At 36.6% G+C, this 18,635-nt stretch overlaps 1 protein-coding gene across 2 annotated transcripts in view; it reads right to left on the bottom strand.

Moving 5' to 3' along the window:
- Positions 1–492: 492 nt before the first annotated feature.
- Positions 493–18,635, bottom strand: part of LOC136025048 (sex-lethal homolog) — a 31,353-nt gene continuing 13,210 nt past the window's right edge. For both annotated transcript variants that reach the window (XM_065700725.1, XM_065700724.1), the window contains exons 4-7: positions 16,413–16,588; positions 10,089–10,202; positions 4,199–4,398; positions 493–744 (exon numbers count right to left, since the gene is read on the bottom strand). In XM_065700725.1, the coding sequence (XP_065556797.1) occupies positions 614–744; positions 4,199–4,398; positions 10,089–10,202; positions 16,413–16,588 (621 nt within the window). In that variant the 3' untranslated portion in view covers positions 493–613. The remainder of the gene's footprint in view (positions 745–4,198; positions 4,399–10,088; positions 10,203–16,412; positions 16,589–18,635) is intronic.

Here is an 18,635-nt window from a genome sequence, read left to right as displayed (position 1 = left end):
GTGTAATTTACTTTACTCGGTGAGTAAAGCCAACTTTAAGAAATAAATTTCTTAAGAAAATAGTTCCTTCAAGAGATAAGGGACAAAAAAGTCTGTCCCTTACGGCTCAATAGATATGAAGAAATACTCGTTGGAGAGGTTTACGCAGAGGACTCCATCCGAGGTGCTAACTAGTCTAGTAAATTTTTTTACTGAAGTATCTGTACTTCTCAAAGAAGTCAGTTGTTAAAGCAGTTATTTACACTGAAAACGCCGAGTTTCAAAATACCAGTCTGATCTAGCCAACAGGTTCCCCAGCTGCCAAACCTTCCGACCATTAAGAGCCCAGCTGATCCCTGGGAAAGTTAACCTCGTAAATAGCAATGCTATCACTTTGGAAGCCTGTGATCTAGCCCTTTAGGTAGTTCCTACATATTCTACTACAAAAGTGTTTGTGTTCCAAGCCAACATTTGTATAACAATATTCTTGGGTTGAAAAATAAACTACATTAATTTAAAAAAATACCGATACTTTATTCTGTACAACAGTACACAGTTTCAATGCTTTTTTTTAACTTGCCCACACCACTAGGGAAACAAGAAAACACAGCTTTCTTCACAGGTTCCTTTGATTTTATCTTACTGGACGACGATTATTGAGGCGCAAAACATTTCCACGCCCGCGTCCTTGGTTAGGCCCTGGCAAACGGGGTCTAATATGCGGGGCTATAAAACTTGGTCCTTGATAGTACCCATTAAATGGCCCTAGAAAACAACGAAACATGCATTAGTACCTTATTGAGTGGGAAGCAAAAATATAGTTTCCTGTTAGATGTAAATGGTCAATTAGTTGTTGGTTTGTGGTAAAACACGGAATCACTTGTGCATTTTAGCAACAGAAACTCTTAGGAGTCTAACGACTAAAGACAACTAGCTTCATTTCAAGACAATTTATATTGCTATCTTGTGTCATGTCATCAGCGGCAGTAGAGGTAATACCGTTCTGCAAATTAGACAGGCTTTTCTGACCACTGAGCTATGACAGTCACTGACAAAATGTATGCAATTTTACTCTTTAATGTAACTTTGGAGGAAATAATAATAACTGAAATACATTAAATACTTAAGACTTTTAGCGACCAAGAGTTTGCCATTGTTTATTTGTATACAGCTTTCTATTTCTTTCTAAGATTTATATCAGTAAGTTTATTTCGATTTCCCATGTGAAAAAATGTGAAAAAAATACAGCAACAAACATAGACTGAAAAGACAACTCAACTAGCGTTGAGTTGCTTTTGCGGTTTCTAGAAGTTTAGAAGCTGTGTTGCTAGTAGTAGTAGTACAAGTTTAATAGAAGCCAGCAGATTAAAAGAAAAATATAGATAGATAGATAGATTTATTCACACGAAAAGTCCAATTGGGCCATGGTGACATACACAAAACAAGTGAAAAAAAAATACAGCAACAAACATAGACAGAAAAGACATTAAACTAATTATTTAAGAAAACATCACGATACCTCATACCTACCCGGACGAACTTTCTAATATTATTTAGAGTTAAGTAACACCTACTTCTCAAAATTTCCGAAATCCAATCTCTCCCCCAACCTCCCTACCAAATATTTCCAAGCGCAACTCCCTACAATCCCCTAAAAAATGTTGCAAAGACTCGTCCATCTCTTCACACATAGGGCAACTATAAGGACCATCCCTCAATCTATTTCTCCCTAAATATTTCCTACATTCTCCAAGAGGAATAACATTTCCCCTTACATAAATTAAGGGGAAATCATCCGGAGCCAATCCCATTTTTAGGTAAATCTCTTCGCCCCAGTTCTCCTTGACCTCCGCATATATCCTACCTGAGCAGTATATACTATGCCAACCATGAGCCATTGCGTCAATTCAAGTTTGAATTATATACATTGTTAAACAAGCCCTTTTTACCCACTCTGTGCCTGATAAGGTTAGCTTAAATGCTTCTTTGGGGGAATGACACGGTTTTGCTCCTTCTTGCCTCTTTGAAGGCATTATTGAGAACTTATTGAGATGCTTACCTCTAAATTCATTATATGATAGAATCATATATTAACGAATATATTAACGAACAGATCTAACAGGTCCTTTTATCCTAAAATAGGAAATAATTATTTTAAAATCATTACCCGATGTCACTATTCAGTTAGAAGTAAGAAGATCCACTGCACTCTCCGTACCTTTTATTAGATTCACTCAAGCTGCCTATCATAGCCCCCCCCTCCCTACTCTGAACCAGCTCTCTTATGATAAATGTGACTCCGCTTCTCGTCAAAGTTTCAGCTAAGTTATTTAGCTAGTTAGTTATTATTCAGCTAGTTATTTCAGCTACTTATTATCTTGCTAACCTGCGTAAACAGAGTTTAAGCTTTAACAAGCTCCAAGGGTTGCTTTAACTAGCTAATTCCTGGGCAAGACATGCCGTCGCAATAGCGAAAGTTCATAATCCAAGCCCATTATCCAACCTTTTCTGAAAATTTTTGGTTTGAAACAGCTTATAAAATTGGGATTTTACAGTCACCATACATCTTATGATCAGTGGGGAGCGCTTTTCCCTTTGGGAGCAATTTTAATAAGGCAAGTTGCCATCATTGACATTTTTCAGTGTCATGAGTTGCTTTAGGTTAACAGCAGACCAAAAATTCCCCCGCGTAACGGCAGCTCAACTTAAATTGATTGTTTCTATTTCTTGCCCAATTAATATTGTCTCACCAAATCTTCTTGTTTTGGAATTAAGTATTGATAAGATTCAACTCAATATCATCCGTGCAAACAATCCTTAAGCTCAATAGTTATGTGCTAGTTTTGATATTTTAATATGGTTACTTTACCAAATACAGAGATACAAAAGTTTGATCTTCTGCGATTTATTATCAGTTCCCGCCCGTCCCTCTGTTACTCGGGTCCTATGCTCATCTTTTAGGAGTCCCCAAGGTACTCTTCCCCCCCCCCTTCTTTTTCCTATAATGATTGACCAACAGATAATGAGATTCATCAAATGTGGAAACATATTGACGGTTTGACCAAATTAAGGTGCCGCGACAGATAGCATATACTGAGTCAACTTTCGAATGAGGCTACTCAAATCCAGATTACGTCAGCGGTAATAAATCCGAGGTTCTTTAGCTGCAATTTATTTTTAAAATAATGTAAATCCTTCTGTTTTATAAATGTTGGAGAATAAAGAGCGCATCCTAGAGAAGAATCACTTTAATAGCAGACATCCAGAAGGTCCTAATGCATGGAGAAAATACCCATCTTCCTCATGCATGCGGGTAATTTTCTTTTTTAATCACCAGAATATATCTAGAGACCGTACTAGCTTTTGATTCGTCATATTATAATTAAAAAAAAAAAAAATGGCCAATCCGAAGGCCCAATGGGTAATCTAGAGTAAATTTCTTTGATCGAAAAATGAATTCTCAATTCAATTCTCTTTTATAGAAGATGGATAGTGATTGTGATCGTTTAAAAAAAAATAAAAAGAAGTTGTAAATGATGTTTACTTTTGAATTTTACCTTATTTTTCTCTTTATCCTCGTTATCTTAAAAAGAAACTGACTAGCTATTTCATTCCCTATCTCCTTCTAGCATTTCTCTTCTTTTTCCCAATTGAGAGGATAATAGGTTAAAGCTGTGGAGCTATATGGAACCTATCTTCGTAATGCTTTCGTTTACTGGAAAAAAATAACAACAACGCGCGAAGTGAGTTAATTAGACAAACTTATTCACAAGAAAATGTTCCACACAACATATGCTTGTTGGAGCTTTGTTTCCTGTTCTAGTTTTGTCGTAAACGTATTTTTTTGTCTATTAGATGAAATGAATAACATTGAAAACAGAAATCTATTTCACAACTAACTGCTAGGATTCAAAGAAAAGACAAGTTACAAAACTAATCTTATTAGACATTTTTCAAATTTGGATCACACGTTGAGAGCTTTTCAGTCTCTGACAATTCTCTTCTTTTGCATGTTAGCTTATCAGCATATTTTCAAAAGAAAAAAATACAAGATCAAGACGCTTTCAGCATTTCTTGTTAATAGTAACAACACATCAAGGAATACGGTATTTTGCTATAGTTGGGCCTAGTTTCATTGTGGTACAATTTCTCAATAGTTTTAACCAAGTATCTAGCTATTAGACTTTTCTATTTCAAAGCTAGGTGATGGGTGACTTACCATACATATTATAGTCTAGTAGGTAAGTATGAATGGAAGCGTTTGGAGCAGAGAGTCCCATTTGCATGCCTGCATAATATGACACTTTAGCTTTCCTATCTTCCTCAGCTACTTTAACAACCAATGGTAAACTGCTACCTTCCAATTGCTTTTTATTCATCTCCTTTATGGCCACCTCAGCTTCTTGCTTAGTATCATATCTAGGTGTACGTAAATAGAAAATGTGTAAAATTTCGTTCCAACAAAGTTTTAATAGTCATTGATTAAACAGTATAAATGCCAATATTGATCAAATAAAGACAGTATTAATATTCCTTTTCTGATTTACTTCACTGGGTATTTACAGTTGTATTTGAGTTTGACTAGATATTTTTGCCACTTCTGTCACGCCAATCTCATCTATCCATCTTTACCATAGAAAAATGTCCAAGTTTTCAGATATTTTAAAATTTGCTAAGTGCTAAGCGATATCCTTTTAGGATATATCTTTAGACAAAGTCGTGGATATATTTTGGGTCGTATCAATCAAATTGACTTGAGAAACGCCATATGGAGAATAACTTGATTAGGTTCTAGCGAAAATGTCAAATTCGAGATGTACATGTGATGATCACGTTGTTATATTTGCTGGTTATTCAAAATTTAGACTGGGGTCGTGACTAAATAAAATAGCAAAAGCGAGGAAAGGGAACTAAAGCAAATACAAAAATCCAAAGCAAAAATTTACATTTTGATAAAAAAAATACTAATGTCACTTCTTTATGAATTTTTGTGCTGAACTATGGGCTATAACACTAGATTCTCAAAATAGATGACCCATGAACAAAACCTTACTGATGAATTTCAGATTAAGGCTTCAACCTGTAAATCCTCCCACCGTGATGACACGAAGGTCAACAAATGAATCTTAGGCATTTAGAGTACGATTTCTTGGGGCTAATTATTTAAATAATATCATTTTATCCAACCCTGCAGAAATAGCTCCATAAATGTCAATGTGCAACTTTATCTGCTGGACCGAAATTATCCCACTCCATCCTAAGGAATTACTATCTCATCTTCTTTTAAAATAAATTCCAGTGTGACTAACTGCAAATTTTCTCAAAGAGGGAAGAGGGATTCAGCTGCTCCAAGAAACGGGCACTTTTGCCAGCACTCCCAATTTTCTGTACATTACCATACATGGCTCGAACTTTCCTTACGTGAAGAGGGTCATTAACATAAAAAAAAGTCGAGACAATATCCATAGCTTAAAATCACATCCTGAGACAGTGGATGCAAGAAATTTATCAGAAAGAGGATCATTTCAAGTCATCAAAATTGCTTGATGTCATAGATTTGAGTATTTTAGGCAATATTGAAGAATATTTCGAATTAAAAGATGTAATTTGTCTGTAAAATTTGCAACTCCAAGCACATATAGTTCGATTTTTTTTTGCATCCATTTAAAAAATGTTTAAGAGATAAGTCAGCACTGTTTACTATTAAAGCCTATTCAATTAGTATAACTATATTTCAACAAAAAAAATCAAGAAAAATCAATAAATACAATCAAAAACCCCATATAAAGGCTCCATTGCCTGTAAAAGTAAAACGAAAAAAAAAATTTAATATTGAACCCTTAGAACTATTAGACTATTAAGCATTTAAAACATATTACGTAAAACATTTACGCTTCACGTAAAGAGAAAAGAAAAAAGAGACAGAAGGAGAGATAGTTTATTTAAATATGACAAAGCCTGAAACTCAAATCAGGCAATACGAGACTCTACAGACCTGGCAAAAAAAATAATAATAATAATAAACAAAAAGCACATATGTAACAATATACAGATTATACTTGTGCCACAAGAGGGCTACGATCAGAGCGAACGCAAGACGTGGCAGGGACTCTTAAGTTGTTAGAACAACGTAAGTAATAGGACGAGCTGTCAGATGCAAAAGGAGGGGGATGGAATAGAGTTCGAAGTGCCCCATGCAGTCGGGCAAGAGTAAACGAAGCTAATGCAAGGATATTAACTGAACGGAGATTTACAGGGGTATAACAACAGACGAATTTGTAAGCTTTACTAAAATTAGTACTACTTTACTAATTTGTAACTAGTCTGGCTTTCTCATGGAGAGACCCTGTGCTCCTCGAGTTTGACTGAAATGTAGAAATCTATATAATAGGACAATAAGTAACATATGAGTGAAACAAGGTGAAGAAAAGGAGCCGCAGGATAGATCCGGGAAAAGCGTGCTTCAACCTAAGTAGGATGGCCAGATTCCAGGCAATTTTAACCTTTATGTATCAATGTGGAACTTGTGAGACCAATTCTCATCAAGTCGAATTCTAAAAAATCGGCGGTAATCCCTTTCAGATCTAGGGAGAGTACCACCTAACGTATGTACCACACGAAAACCCGATAAAGCTATGTATATTATAGAAAGAAAACAAATACTTGGACTTGGAAACATTAAGAGCTCAAAAGTTCACATTAAACCATGAAAAACTCTTTCAAATAAAACAAAAGTATTTTTGTGAAGTGGGGTAAAACAAACGGTAACAAAACTGGAATGCACTTTTTACTGGATAAAAAAAAGCAAAAAAGTCCTAGTCCCAGGATATATCTTTGTGGGACTCCAGATTCAACTTCAAAGTCATTTAGAGGGTTCTTGCCAACACAAATCTTCTTATTCAAAATATATGAATGGAACGAAGAGAGAGCGATTCCTCATACTCCAATGCGGCCAGTATGACATGGCTTAGTTGACTTAAGTCCCATCCATTCTCGAAGGTTGTTTTGGGGTCTTTTCATTCACTATGTTACTGATGTGGCGTCTATATGATCATTTATCTTCAGTCAGGGGTAGGAGTTGCGGCAGGTTGAGTTTAGAGAAGTGAAAAAAGTGGTTTCTTGGCTGAGGTCAGGACAGCGGTAAGCCACTCCTCTCTGTTCCTAGCAGGGGCCGACTATACACCCTTTTGGCGTCCTGCATCACCAACAATTCACCCATTGCTGGGGGAGTGGATTGTGACTGGTGGGAAGTTTCCAAACGCTGGTGTGCCCTGCCCAGTTCACACCAGAGGGGCCACTCTCCTCCCCCAACTGTATTTATGTCCTTCAGGTAAGGGTGTTCCAGTTATATTTCAAGACCCCCAGAAACTGGGCCCTCCTTGGTCCGCGCCTCCCATCTTCATGGCGGTATCCTACATATCTGAAGGACGTTCCCCTATCCGTCGTCTGGGGACGCGCTGAGTGGCCTGGAAGAGGCCCCTGCTGAGAAAGTGACTCAGCAGGTACTTAGCTTTCTTAAAAGTATGTTGTATGTTAATGAATCGAATACCTTCTTTACACACACAAATAGAGCGGCTGGGATTAAGTCAGCATCCAAGGTTGAATGAATAAAAACTATAGCGCAGCTCATGCATGCTCACTCGAACTACCAGCACAAAACCTAAACTGGAATTCATGAAGGAAGTTTTTTAGCATCAAGAAAGCTTTTGAGTCTTGATAGCATGACCTTTTAAAAAATCTTGCCGCATACTGGCAGGAGAGAGACTGGTCCATCAAACAGTTCGTGGTAACGAACTGTAGTAAGGAGCAACCCGGCTGAATAGTAACCGAAATTCTAAAAAATGGAATTTTGATACCAATAGTTACATCAAAAGAATCACATTTTAATGCTGATTTTGAATATATAAGTTTCGTCAAGATTAGTCTTACCCATCAAAACTTACGAGCCTGAAAAAATTTGCCTCATTTTAGAAAATAGGGGGAAACACCCCCTAAAAGTCATACAATCTTAACGAAAATCACACCGTCAGATTCATCGTATCAGAGAACCCTGTTGTAGAATCTTCAAGCTCCTATCTAGAAAAATGTGGAATTTTGCATTTTTTGACAGATCACGGATGCGTGTTTATTTGTTGTTTTTTTTCCCCGGGGTGATCGTATCGACTCAGTGGTCCTAGAATGTCGCGAGAGGGCTCATTCTAGCGGAAATTAGAAGTTCCAGTGCCCTTCTTAAGTAACCAAAAAATTGGAGGGCACTTAGGCCCCCTCCCACGCTCATTTTTCCCCAAAGTCACCGGATCAAAATTCTGAGATAGCCACTTTATTCACCATATAAACGCTAATGTTTTTTACTGTTTTAAAAAGTAGAGTTAAGAGAAGAGTCAAACTTTAGCGTAAAGAGCGGGGCGTTGAGGAGGAAAAACCCCTTTCATATACGAAGTAACTTCTGTTCGTTTTAAGTTTTAATGTCGCTCCTTACTTTCAGTTAAAAAAAACTTTTTTTATTTATTTAATAATTTGAAGGGTCGCTTCTGGAACCACTCTAAAAAGAACTATCACCCTTACACTTTTAAATACTGGACAATACCAACATCAAAAGAAGCTCAAACACACTCAGTTTAGGGTTAAAGAATTGCAGGTAAAATGAACCTGATATCCTTAGTAGGAACACCATCTAGGCCTGATGAAGTATCTTTCAAACTTCGGACTGTGTTACGGATTCCAATTCCATTGATTTTAGACAAGCTGGGCCAAAATAAGAAGTATTCAGGATGAGAAGGTCCTTCAGAAACAGCAGCTGCAGTGAATTTCCCGAAAACAGAGAAATAAGACGCTAGCTGACTTTCGACAGCTTCTTTACCGGTTACCAACTGATCGTTAATTACTAGAATTTCAGGTATAGCTGATCTTAGAGAGCTAGGTTCTAGGGCTGAATTAATCGGCTTACATGTCTTTCTCATATTCCAAAAATATCATGAAATAAATATTGGACCTTAATCGTCGAATAATAGGTTGAAATAGATTCCTGTAACTCTTATATTCATCCAGTTAGAAAGACCTGGGAGGAAACTTTCTAGTTTTTCTTATTCTTTCCTCTCCTGCTCTTGAGCAAACCGGAAGGCATCAAACGGTTTATAAGATCTAATTTTTTTTACCAATCTCACGAAGATTTTGGAGAATTACAGTCTTCAGTAAATCACTACAAAATTCATGACATGTATTAAAATATGACTCAGAGAATCAATAGTATCCCACAACAGTTGAGTTAAACCTAATTTTAAAGTTGCATATTTTTTTCGGAGAAACGACAAGGAGAATTCTTTCAAAATGCAGTTCTACTAGATGAAGGTTCAGGAAAGCCTACTTTCAAAAAAAAATAGGGAAGTGATCTGAAATGTCGCTTATCAGGACATACCTACGAAGAATGGGTAAAGAAGACAAAAAATATTGTCATTTAGAGTAATTGTTATCTCAATTACTCTAGAAGGTACAAACGTCGTTAGGAGCCTATTCTGAGAAAACACTACAGCAAGAGAATCGACACAAAGGTATGGTCAAAAAACCATGACAGCCTTATCACACGGCTGGTTTTGGACCGATTCCATTTACAGCACCATGTCACCAGATTTTGACATACATGCGAAGGGTTCTTCTTTAGTTTATTAGTTGATGTGATTAAATAACCATTTATGATATTTTTTTTTCTTTTCTTCATATTACACTAGGGTGAATTCACAACTACAACAAAAACATCAGTAGCTAAGAAAATTGTCATAAAACGGGAACTATGAGTTAGTACTTTGTTGCTTGAAAATTTTTCACATGAGGCAATGTTTGTTACACAAATAGTCACAAGCACACAAAAAACTTTCTTTAATTTTTCTTTTATTTAACCCCCCCCCCTACTAGGCCAGATAAATTTCACAGAAAAAGGAATAAAAGCAACTAAGAAAGAATTCTAAAACTCCCCCTTTACAGCACCTGGTTTTACAAAGATTAAGGTGGAACTGAGCATTATGCTAATTAATCCAGGACTGTCCAGTGTTGTCGATTAGTCATCATCATGAAGCCATTCATAATCACTGCATAATTACAGAAGTTAAAATTACCTTATAAATCCAGCTCCTCTGGGAAGACCCGTTTTCTTATCTCTAAGTAGATTGCTCTGTATAATCGAGCCGAAACATTCGAACATTTTCACAAACTCTGAATCAGTTAGCGTCCTAGAAAAGAAGTCTTTTTGGTTTCTCAGTTGGAAATGATATTAAAAGATGATGGGTCCTATACATCCATACTAAACGTAAAAGAAGCTATACAATAAATACACGAATGGACTTCAGACAGGGTAAGTAGGCAGTTCGCAATACAATTATTCGAACGCATCTGGAATAGTATTAGACACCCAGCGCTTGCAGCATAGATTATAATTTTTTTATTTTTAACTTCAAAGATAAGAATTTTTGTTGCTTCTTTAAAATCATTGCTTGCCTTGTATATACTTTGCTTTCTTAACTAAGTGATTCATGGACTTCTGAGAAACATAGTGACAGCAAATAAACACAATTCTTGTAAATAAACTACAAACAAAAGAAAACAATACCATCTATAAGCGAAGTAAACAACTTTTCATACTAATAAAGTAGAGAAGACGGAAATCAGGGATTTCAAAAATATTAAAAAAAAATCCAAAGGTAATATTAGTTTTCTTCCAGCAATGGGTTAAATCGCATGGTGACACAGAACACCATCGTGGGAGGATCCTCTATAGTAGGACAACTGCGGCAGGGAGTAAGATCCAGATCTATGGACAACGGCCTCTGCCAAGGGCTGCCTCGACCCTTTCGGGGTACCTGCAAGAGTGGGGACCTTGCGATCAGCTCTATTACCAATTGAGGAGTGGCGACCCTCGAGGAAATTATAGCCTAGTTAACGACACAGCATTCGCACGGGATTCTGATTAATCAATAATTCTTCTGGGATTTGTGCGAAAGCACAAGATGGCTGGTCCCCAGCCTCTCATTACACTTCCTATCGGAAGGGCCAAGAAACGGAGATCAGCATCGCCAGTACGGACTGTAAAGTCCAATGCCATATTCTTTGCCTTTTACGTTTACCTTGGTCTGTTTTGACGGGCGTTTTCGGGCTTAAAATCCTCTTCCTAGCTAATATACCTGCTATGGGCTGCCTTCCTGTAGTAGCACAATGTTTGTAGGCATGAATATATAAGGAGTGGCAGGTAATTGGCTTGAGACTATCTGTGCAGGATTTCGACTCTTGTTGATAGAAGAGCATTGCCAAGTGCCGAAATTCAATTGTGACCAGATTGATCCGGGATTGCACAAAGCCTCCATTCTTCATACTGGATGTCCCAGGGACTTCCTGCTACCCGGTTCTAGGCCAGCTTAGGCGCTTCTATGTAGACTTGAGAAGATACGTGATCCCCGTTTTCCGTTTTCCTGAGGCTAAAATAATTTCAATGACTTAAAGAACATGAAAATTGAAACTTGGAATGTAACGACGTTAAAAAATGATTATCGTATCACGATTTTGACTGACGAATTCAGACGATTGGAACTAGACCTAAAAGGAGTTTCAGAAACTCACATCTCAGGGGTAGAAAGCAAGATTTAGGTGATATAGAATTTGTTCATTCAGGCAATAAGGATGGGGTACGTAGACAAGGAATCGGGCTCATGATGAATAAGGAATCTGCTAAGTCCTTATTTAGGCTCGGAAGGTCTTAATAATAGAATACTAATTGCTCATTTTATTACTAAAAAGTTAAGGGTATCAGTTATAGTAGCATATGCCACTGCAGTACCGACTGACAGAGATACTAGTGACTCGAGAAACTTTACTTACAGTTACAGGAGCAAATAGACAGGGTCCCAGGTAGAAATATTTAACGCCCAGGTCGGTAGAAATACGGATTAATGGTATCCTAGCCTAGGTAAATTTGGTACAGGAAAAGAAAACAGTAATGGCTACAGATTTTTGCAATTTTGTAGGTATAACAATCTAGTTATAACCAATACGGTGTTTGGTCATAAAATGGCCCACAAGTTAACATGGTATTCACGTGATGGAAAGACAGTAAACTTTATTGACTATCAAACAGTTCGTGGTAACGAACTGTAGTAAGGAGCGACCCGGCTCAATAGTAACCAAAACTCTAAAAAACGGAATTTTGACACCAATAGTTACATCAAAAGAATCGCATTTTAATGTTGATTTTAAATATATAAGTTTCATCAAGTCTAAGCTTACCCATCAAAAGTTACGAGCCTGAGAAAATCTGCCCTATTTTGGAAAATAGGGTGAAACACCCCCTAAAAGTCATAGAATCTTAATGAAATTCACACCATCAGATTCAGCGTATCAGAGAACCCTATTGTACAAGTTCCAAGATCCTATCTACAAAAATGTGGAATTTTGTATTTTTTGCCAGAAGACAAATCACGGATGCGTGTTTATTTGTTTGTTTGTTGTTTTTTTTTCTTTTTCCCAGGGGTGATCGTATCGACCCAGTGGTCCTAGAATTTTGCGAGAGGGCTCATTCGAACGGAAATGAAAAGTTCTAGTGCCCTTTTTAAGTGACCGAAAAAATAGGAGGGCACCTAGGCCCCCTCCCACGCTCATTTTTTTCCCAAAGTAGTCGGTTCAAAATTCTGAGATAGCCATTTTATTCAGCATAGTCGAAAAACCTTATAACTATGTCTTTGGGGACGACTTACTCCCCCACAGTCCCCGTGGGAGGGGCTGCAAGTTGCAAATTTTGACCAGTGTTTGCATATATTAATGGTTATTGGGAAATGTAGAGACGTTTTCAGGGGGATTTTTTGGTTGGGAGGGGGGTTGAGAAGAGGGGGCTATATGGGAGAAATCTTCCATGGAGGAATTTGTCATGGGGGAAGAAGATTTCCATAAAGGGGGCGCAGCATTTTCTAGCATTATTTAAAAACCAATGAGAAAATAAACATGAAAAAGTTTTTTTCAACTGGAAGTATGGAGTAGCATTAAAACTTAAAACGAACAGAAAATATTACGCATATAAGGGGTTAACCTCCTCCTAATACCTCACTCTTTACGCTAAAGGATTTTTAGTAATTTCAACTATTTATTCCACGGTCTTTGTGATTCAGGGGACAAAATTTAAGCTTTAATGCAAAGAGTTATTGACGAGGTATTGACGAGTGGGCGAAGCTTCTCATATACGTAATAAAAACATATGAAAATAGAAGTTTGTTACGTAAGCTAATTCGTAAGTTACGTATATCTTTTACTAATGAAAACGTTCGTAAAAACTAAAAGTTCTAGTTGCCTTTTTAGGTACCCAAAAAATTGGAGATCAACTGGGCCTCCTTCCCCTTCTTTTTTCGCAAAATCACTCGATCAAAACTATGGGAAAGCCATTTAGCCAAATAAATAAATATGCAAATTTCGCTTTAATTATTCATCTGCGGAGAGCCGAAATCAAAACATGGATTAACTAAAAAACGTTCAGAAATAAAAAAAAACAAGTTTTTTTTAACTGAAAGTAAGGAGCGACATTAAAACTTAAAACGAACAGAAATTACCCCGTATATGAAAGGGGCTGCTCCTTCTTCAACGCCCTGCTCTTTACGCTAAAGTTTTTACTGTTTTAAAAAGTAGAGTTGAGAGAAAGAGTCAAAATTTAGTGCAAAGAGCAAGGCGTTGAAGAAGGAGCAGCCCCTTTCACATACGGGGTAATTTCTGTTCGTTTTAAGTTTTAATGTAGCTCCTTACTTTCAGTTAAAAAAACTTGTTTTTTTTAATTTGATATTATAGTAAACCAAAGCCTGGCAGGATCAATACAAGATACTAGGGTATATAGAAGTGCTGTTATTGATGTTAAAAGTAATGATCACCATTTATTAGTGTCTAGGGTTAATTAAAAGCTGAAATTTCGGAAGGGTAACTACCTCCCGGTGAGTTATGATGTTGATAGGCTCCAGGATGAGAATGTGAGAGAAACTTTCCAGGAAGAGTTGAATACTAAACTTGAGAGTTTCAAATTTGACAATGTGGAAGATGGTTGGAATAATTTTAGAAAAACAATTTGTGAGGTTGCTGACGGTGTCTTAGGGAGGAAAGTTGGGGCTGCAGCTAGGAATATTAGTGAAAAAGCTTTATGCTTAATAGAGAGGAGAAGGGGCTTGTAAAAGAATTATTGGAGTGATAGATCATATGAAAACAAAAGGAATGTAAAGAAAGTGGAGAGAGCATTAAAATATGAACTAAGGAGGTGCAAAGTGGAGGCCATGGATAAAATTGCCGAAGAACTGGAAAATGCAGTTAGACGCCATAATAGAAAAATATTGTACTGTCATGTTAATAATTCGAGAGGGAGTAGTCAATTAGGACTTGTCCCAGTTAAACATAGGAATGGGGCCAAAATTAATGATAAAGGAAGAGTTCAAGAGACATAGGCAAAACATTTTGAGAATGAGCTAAACCAAGATAGAGTTGCAGGAAAAGATACATAGGAAAATGAAAAAATTTGTGATACCTCGGATGTGAAGGAAGATTTTTTTATAAGGAAGAATTAGCGACAGTACTAAAAGAATTAAAAGATAATAAGGCTCCAGTTACTGACAGTTAAAGAAAGATGGGTGGAACATTTTGAGAATGTGCTAAACCGAGATACAGTTGCAATGAAAAGATATAGATGAAAATGAAAAAGTTTGTGATACCTTGGATGTGAAGGAAGATTTGTTTAGTGAGGAAGAATTAGCGACAGTACTAAAAGAATTAAAAGATAATAAGGCTCCAGTTACTGACAGTGTGGTAAATGAGTTTCTTAAAAATGGTGGCTCTGAGGTTAGAAATAAGTTACTGAAGATTATTAATGTGATTTTTGAAAAAAGGGAAGTACCTAACCATTTTAGGAAAACTTTAAGTAAATTACAGCATAAGAAAGGTGATAAGAGAGAGTGTCGTAATTATCGAGGCATTAGTCTGGTCTCTGTAGGTAGCAAATTGTTACGTAATATGATACTTTTTAGACTGAGAGATGTTGTAGAGAAAGTTTTAAGAGAAGAACGTGCGGTTTTAGAAAAGATAGAGGATGTGTCGACCAAATTTTCACTCTCAGGTTAATAATTGAGAATCTGAGTTCTCAAATACTTTTGGTTTTATAGTTTTATAGATTATGAGCAAGAGTTCGATTTTGTTTATAGAAGAGCTTTAACAAAGGTCTTGTCCTTCTATGGTATACATGACAAATACATTAAAGCGATTAGTGCTATGTACAAGGATAAAAATGCTGCGATTAAGGTAGGAAATGAGGTTAGCAGCTGGTTTTGCATTAAATCAGGAGTTAAGCAGGGTTGTGATCTATCCCCCTTTATATGGATCATTTTGATGGACTTTGTCTGAAGGAGCACAGGAAAGGCAATGGGAGACCACGGAATCAAATGGACAGGAAAAACTCTCCTGGACTTGGATTATGCTGATGATTTAAGCATCTTTGATGAACGTGTAAGCAAAATGAATGAACTTATAGAGGTTTTGCGAGTTCAGGGTGCTAGAATAGGTCTGAAAATTAATGTTAAGAAGACTAAGTCACTATGGCTAGGAATAAGTGAAGATGAAAAGGTGACGTCGGGTAACGAAAAGATTGATCAGGTGGAGAGCCTCATTTACCTTGGTAGTATTATTATTAAAGACCGGTGGGAGCGGTGAAGATGTTAAAAGTAGAATAGCAAAGGCTCAGGGTATTTTTTCACAGTTAACAAAAATATATATAAGAATAGGAAGATAAGTCTGCAAAACAAGATTAGCATATTAGAAGCTACAGTGATGACAGTGGTCAAATGTGGCTCTGAAGCATGGGCGCTCTGAAAAGCGGATGAAAATTCGCTAGATGTTTTCCAGAGAAATTGCCAACGGATTCTTCTGGGTACCCAGCTGACTGACCGTATTTCAAACAATAGGCAATACGAAAATGTGGTTCAATCCCTTGTTCTAGAGCTATAATGCTATAAAAGTTGAGATGGCTAGAGCACGTTTTGCGGATGAAAGACGACAGATTACCAAAGATTGTTCTTTTCGACCAACCCTCTAGGGCTAAACGGAAGGCAGGACGTCCTTGTCTAGGGTGGAAGGACGTCATAAAGAAAGATTTAACGGAAATAAAAACTTCCTGGGAGGGTGTAAAAAGGGAGACTTAGAATAGATTGGGATGGGAAAGGAGCGTACGTAGCTGTGTTGGCTTCAGACGGCTTGGTGCTGCAGTGAGTTGTTAGTAGTAGTAGCAGTCTAAGTTTAAGGATAGAAAAGCAAAAAAGACTCAGTATTTATGTAAAAAAAGACTCAACAATATCAGTATTTATGAAAACAATTAATAAAAATAGTATGTACATAAGAAAAATCTTCCAAGATAGGCCTGAACTTAAGAAAAAGCAACTTACTTAGGCAGGTTCTGAATGTACAGATTTGTCTGTCGTCTATTTTCCCCTGGTGGTCGAGCAAAGGAAACTTTGATTCGTTTATTCTGCACGTCACAGCCGTTTAACTTCTCAATAGCCAACAGAGCATCTTCCGTACGAACGAAGTTTACAAAGCCAAAACCATAGCTCAAACCAGTCTAAAGAGATAAAGATGATAAACCTTCAATAATGGTACCGCTAGTTAGGAAATCCAAGTTCCGGAAGGGGTAGACGATGGCCCCCATTCCCTTGTGTTTAGCCAATCAGTAAAAATAAACACTACTTCAAAGTTTTGACCCAAATTGACAAAGCTTTATCAAAATCTCTATCTCGGTCAATAAGACAGTCGGTAAGAGTGACCCCTCACTTTTTAAAATACCTATGCCCCACCCTCGCCAACATTTTGGGAATCAGTACATCTGCCAATGATAACGATCATTCTTTCAAGACTTATAACTAGCTTTAGTCAAATCATCTAAATGAAACCAGTTCAAAATTACATGATGATATATGGTTTGTCTTAGATATACATCTTTTACAATACTGTTTCTCTTCAACTTAGCTGCAATAGTTCGAAAGGTGGTATGAAACACATTTTGTGGAGCTAAGATATACATCCATTGACCCAACTAAGCAAACTAGAAAAAAAAATTTCCTAATTTTTTTTTTCTTCTCTCTTTTCCTCCTTTAGTGTATAGTATTTTCTTTAGTATATTAGTATATCTCTTTTCCTTATAGTATATATGTTTTTATTTTGATTGTCAAGATACAAGCTGTATCTTCCCGAAAGGTTTTATGTTAACTTAATAACAGAAAATTTAATTCGGAGCTTTGACATGAATAGTGATTTTGGCTTATCTCGAAAGTCTAGAAAAAACTTTCCCTGCTAAAAACGACTGGTTATCACTAAGATAAAATCCAAACTTATTTTCCCCCAATAATGCAAACTTATTGAAATATACGTCATAAGCACATTTTGGAATCCCCAAGCCATCTCATAGACAGAATCCTTCTAAACGAGCATTGATGCTGGATTTTCTTGAAGATTCACGAGAATAATAACAAATACTTTGCTCAAATCATTCATATTTTTAATGGGTTTTTTTTTCTGTGGGTTATATTCAAACATATTCTATGCCACCGTGTGCACTGGAACACAGGAAGACCGTATATACGGTAGGAACAGGATTGCCACCCAGTAAAAAAAATCACTAGATCTAGCAATTTGTCGGTTGATTTAGTGATTTTCTTTAATAACACAGTGACTTATGTGCTGATTTAGTAATTTTTTTTGTTTAGGTAATATAAAAAATCACTAGGGATGGCAACCCTGGGTAGGAATTTTTGTTGACAATTATTTTCAGTAATTGTGGACATAAGGCATTTCTGACTATAAAAGTTAGATGTTGTGGATTTGAATACTGTAATTTTTATTAATCTCTAATGTCTTCTCTGGGAAATTTTCTGCTGTTCTTAAAATCATGTAAATATTCCTGTATAAGCTACTTTTCGTAAGCAGCTCCAAATTTTTTTCAGTCAAATATTTAGGAGCTGAATAGAAAGCAGTATCTTCTCCACTATTATATTTTATCCTGATTTTGAACTCTTTACTTTGGCTCACCACAAGACAAGTATCATTTTTTTTATCAAGTCAGTGAAAACCATTAAAAAATGTACATATATATTTGGACAAAAATTATTTCATCTTGATAGTGTAATAATGACAAAAATACCGTCTGCAAAAAAAATAAGAAATTTCTCTCAATTTTACAATTGGAATATTTCAGAGCTCGACAATCCCCCCCCCCCCACTAAACCTACATACATAAAACCGCGTACTTTTTGTTTAGAAAGTGGCCTTAAACCGGCCTTTTCCATTACTCTTCCCTTTAAAAAAAAAAAGTTAGGCCTTTCCCAGTTAATACTACGAGGAGAAGGCTAGTCTTGGGTGAAAACATTCCAAACCACGAAGCTAAAGCAAGTTTTTAAAATTAGTGGATTTAAGATTATACCTCCGTTCGTGCCTTGTTGTTTAAGATAGTATAGGACATTACGATTAAAATTTGGACTACATTTGGTCAGTAAACATAATAGCTTGTAAGTGAGCGCATGTTTTGAGTAGCTTGTGAGGTAGGTGGAATAAAACATATCCTGATAATGTGCGACACATAGTGCCATCTATACTTCACCTATCAAAGAATTTAC

The sequence above is a fragment of the Artemia franciscana genome, chromosome 3 (genome assembly GCF_032884065.1).
Source record: "Artemia franciscana chromosome 3, ASM3288406v1, whole genome shotgun sequence".
In the NCBI taxonomy this organism is placed as follows: Eukaryota; Metazoa; Arthropoda; class Branchiopoda; order Anostraca; family Artemiidae; genus Artemia; species Artemia franciscana.
This window is presented reverse-complemented; position numbering and strand designations above follow the sequence as displayed.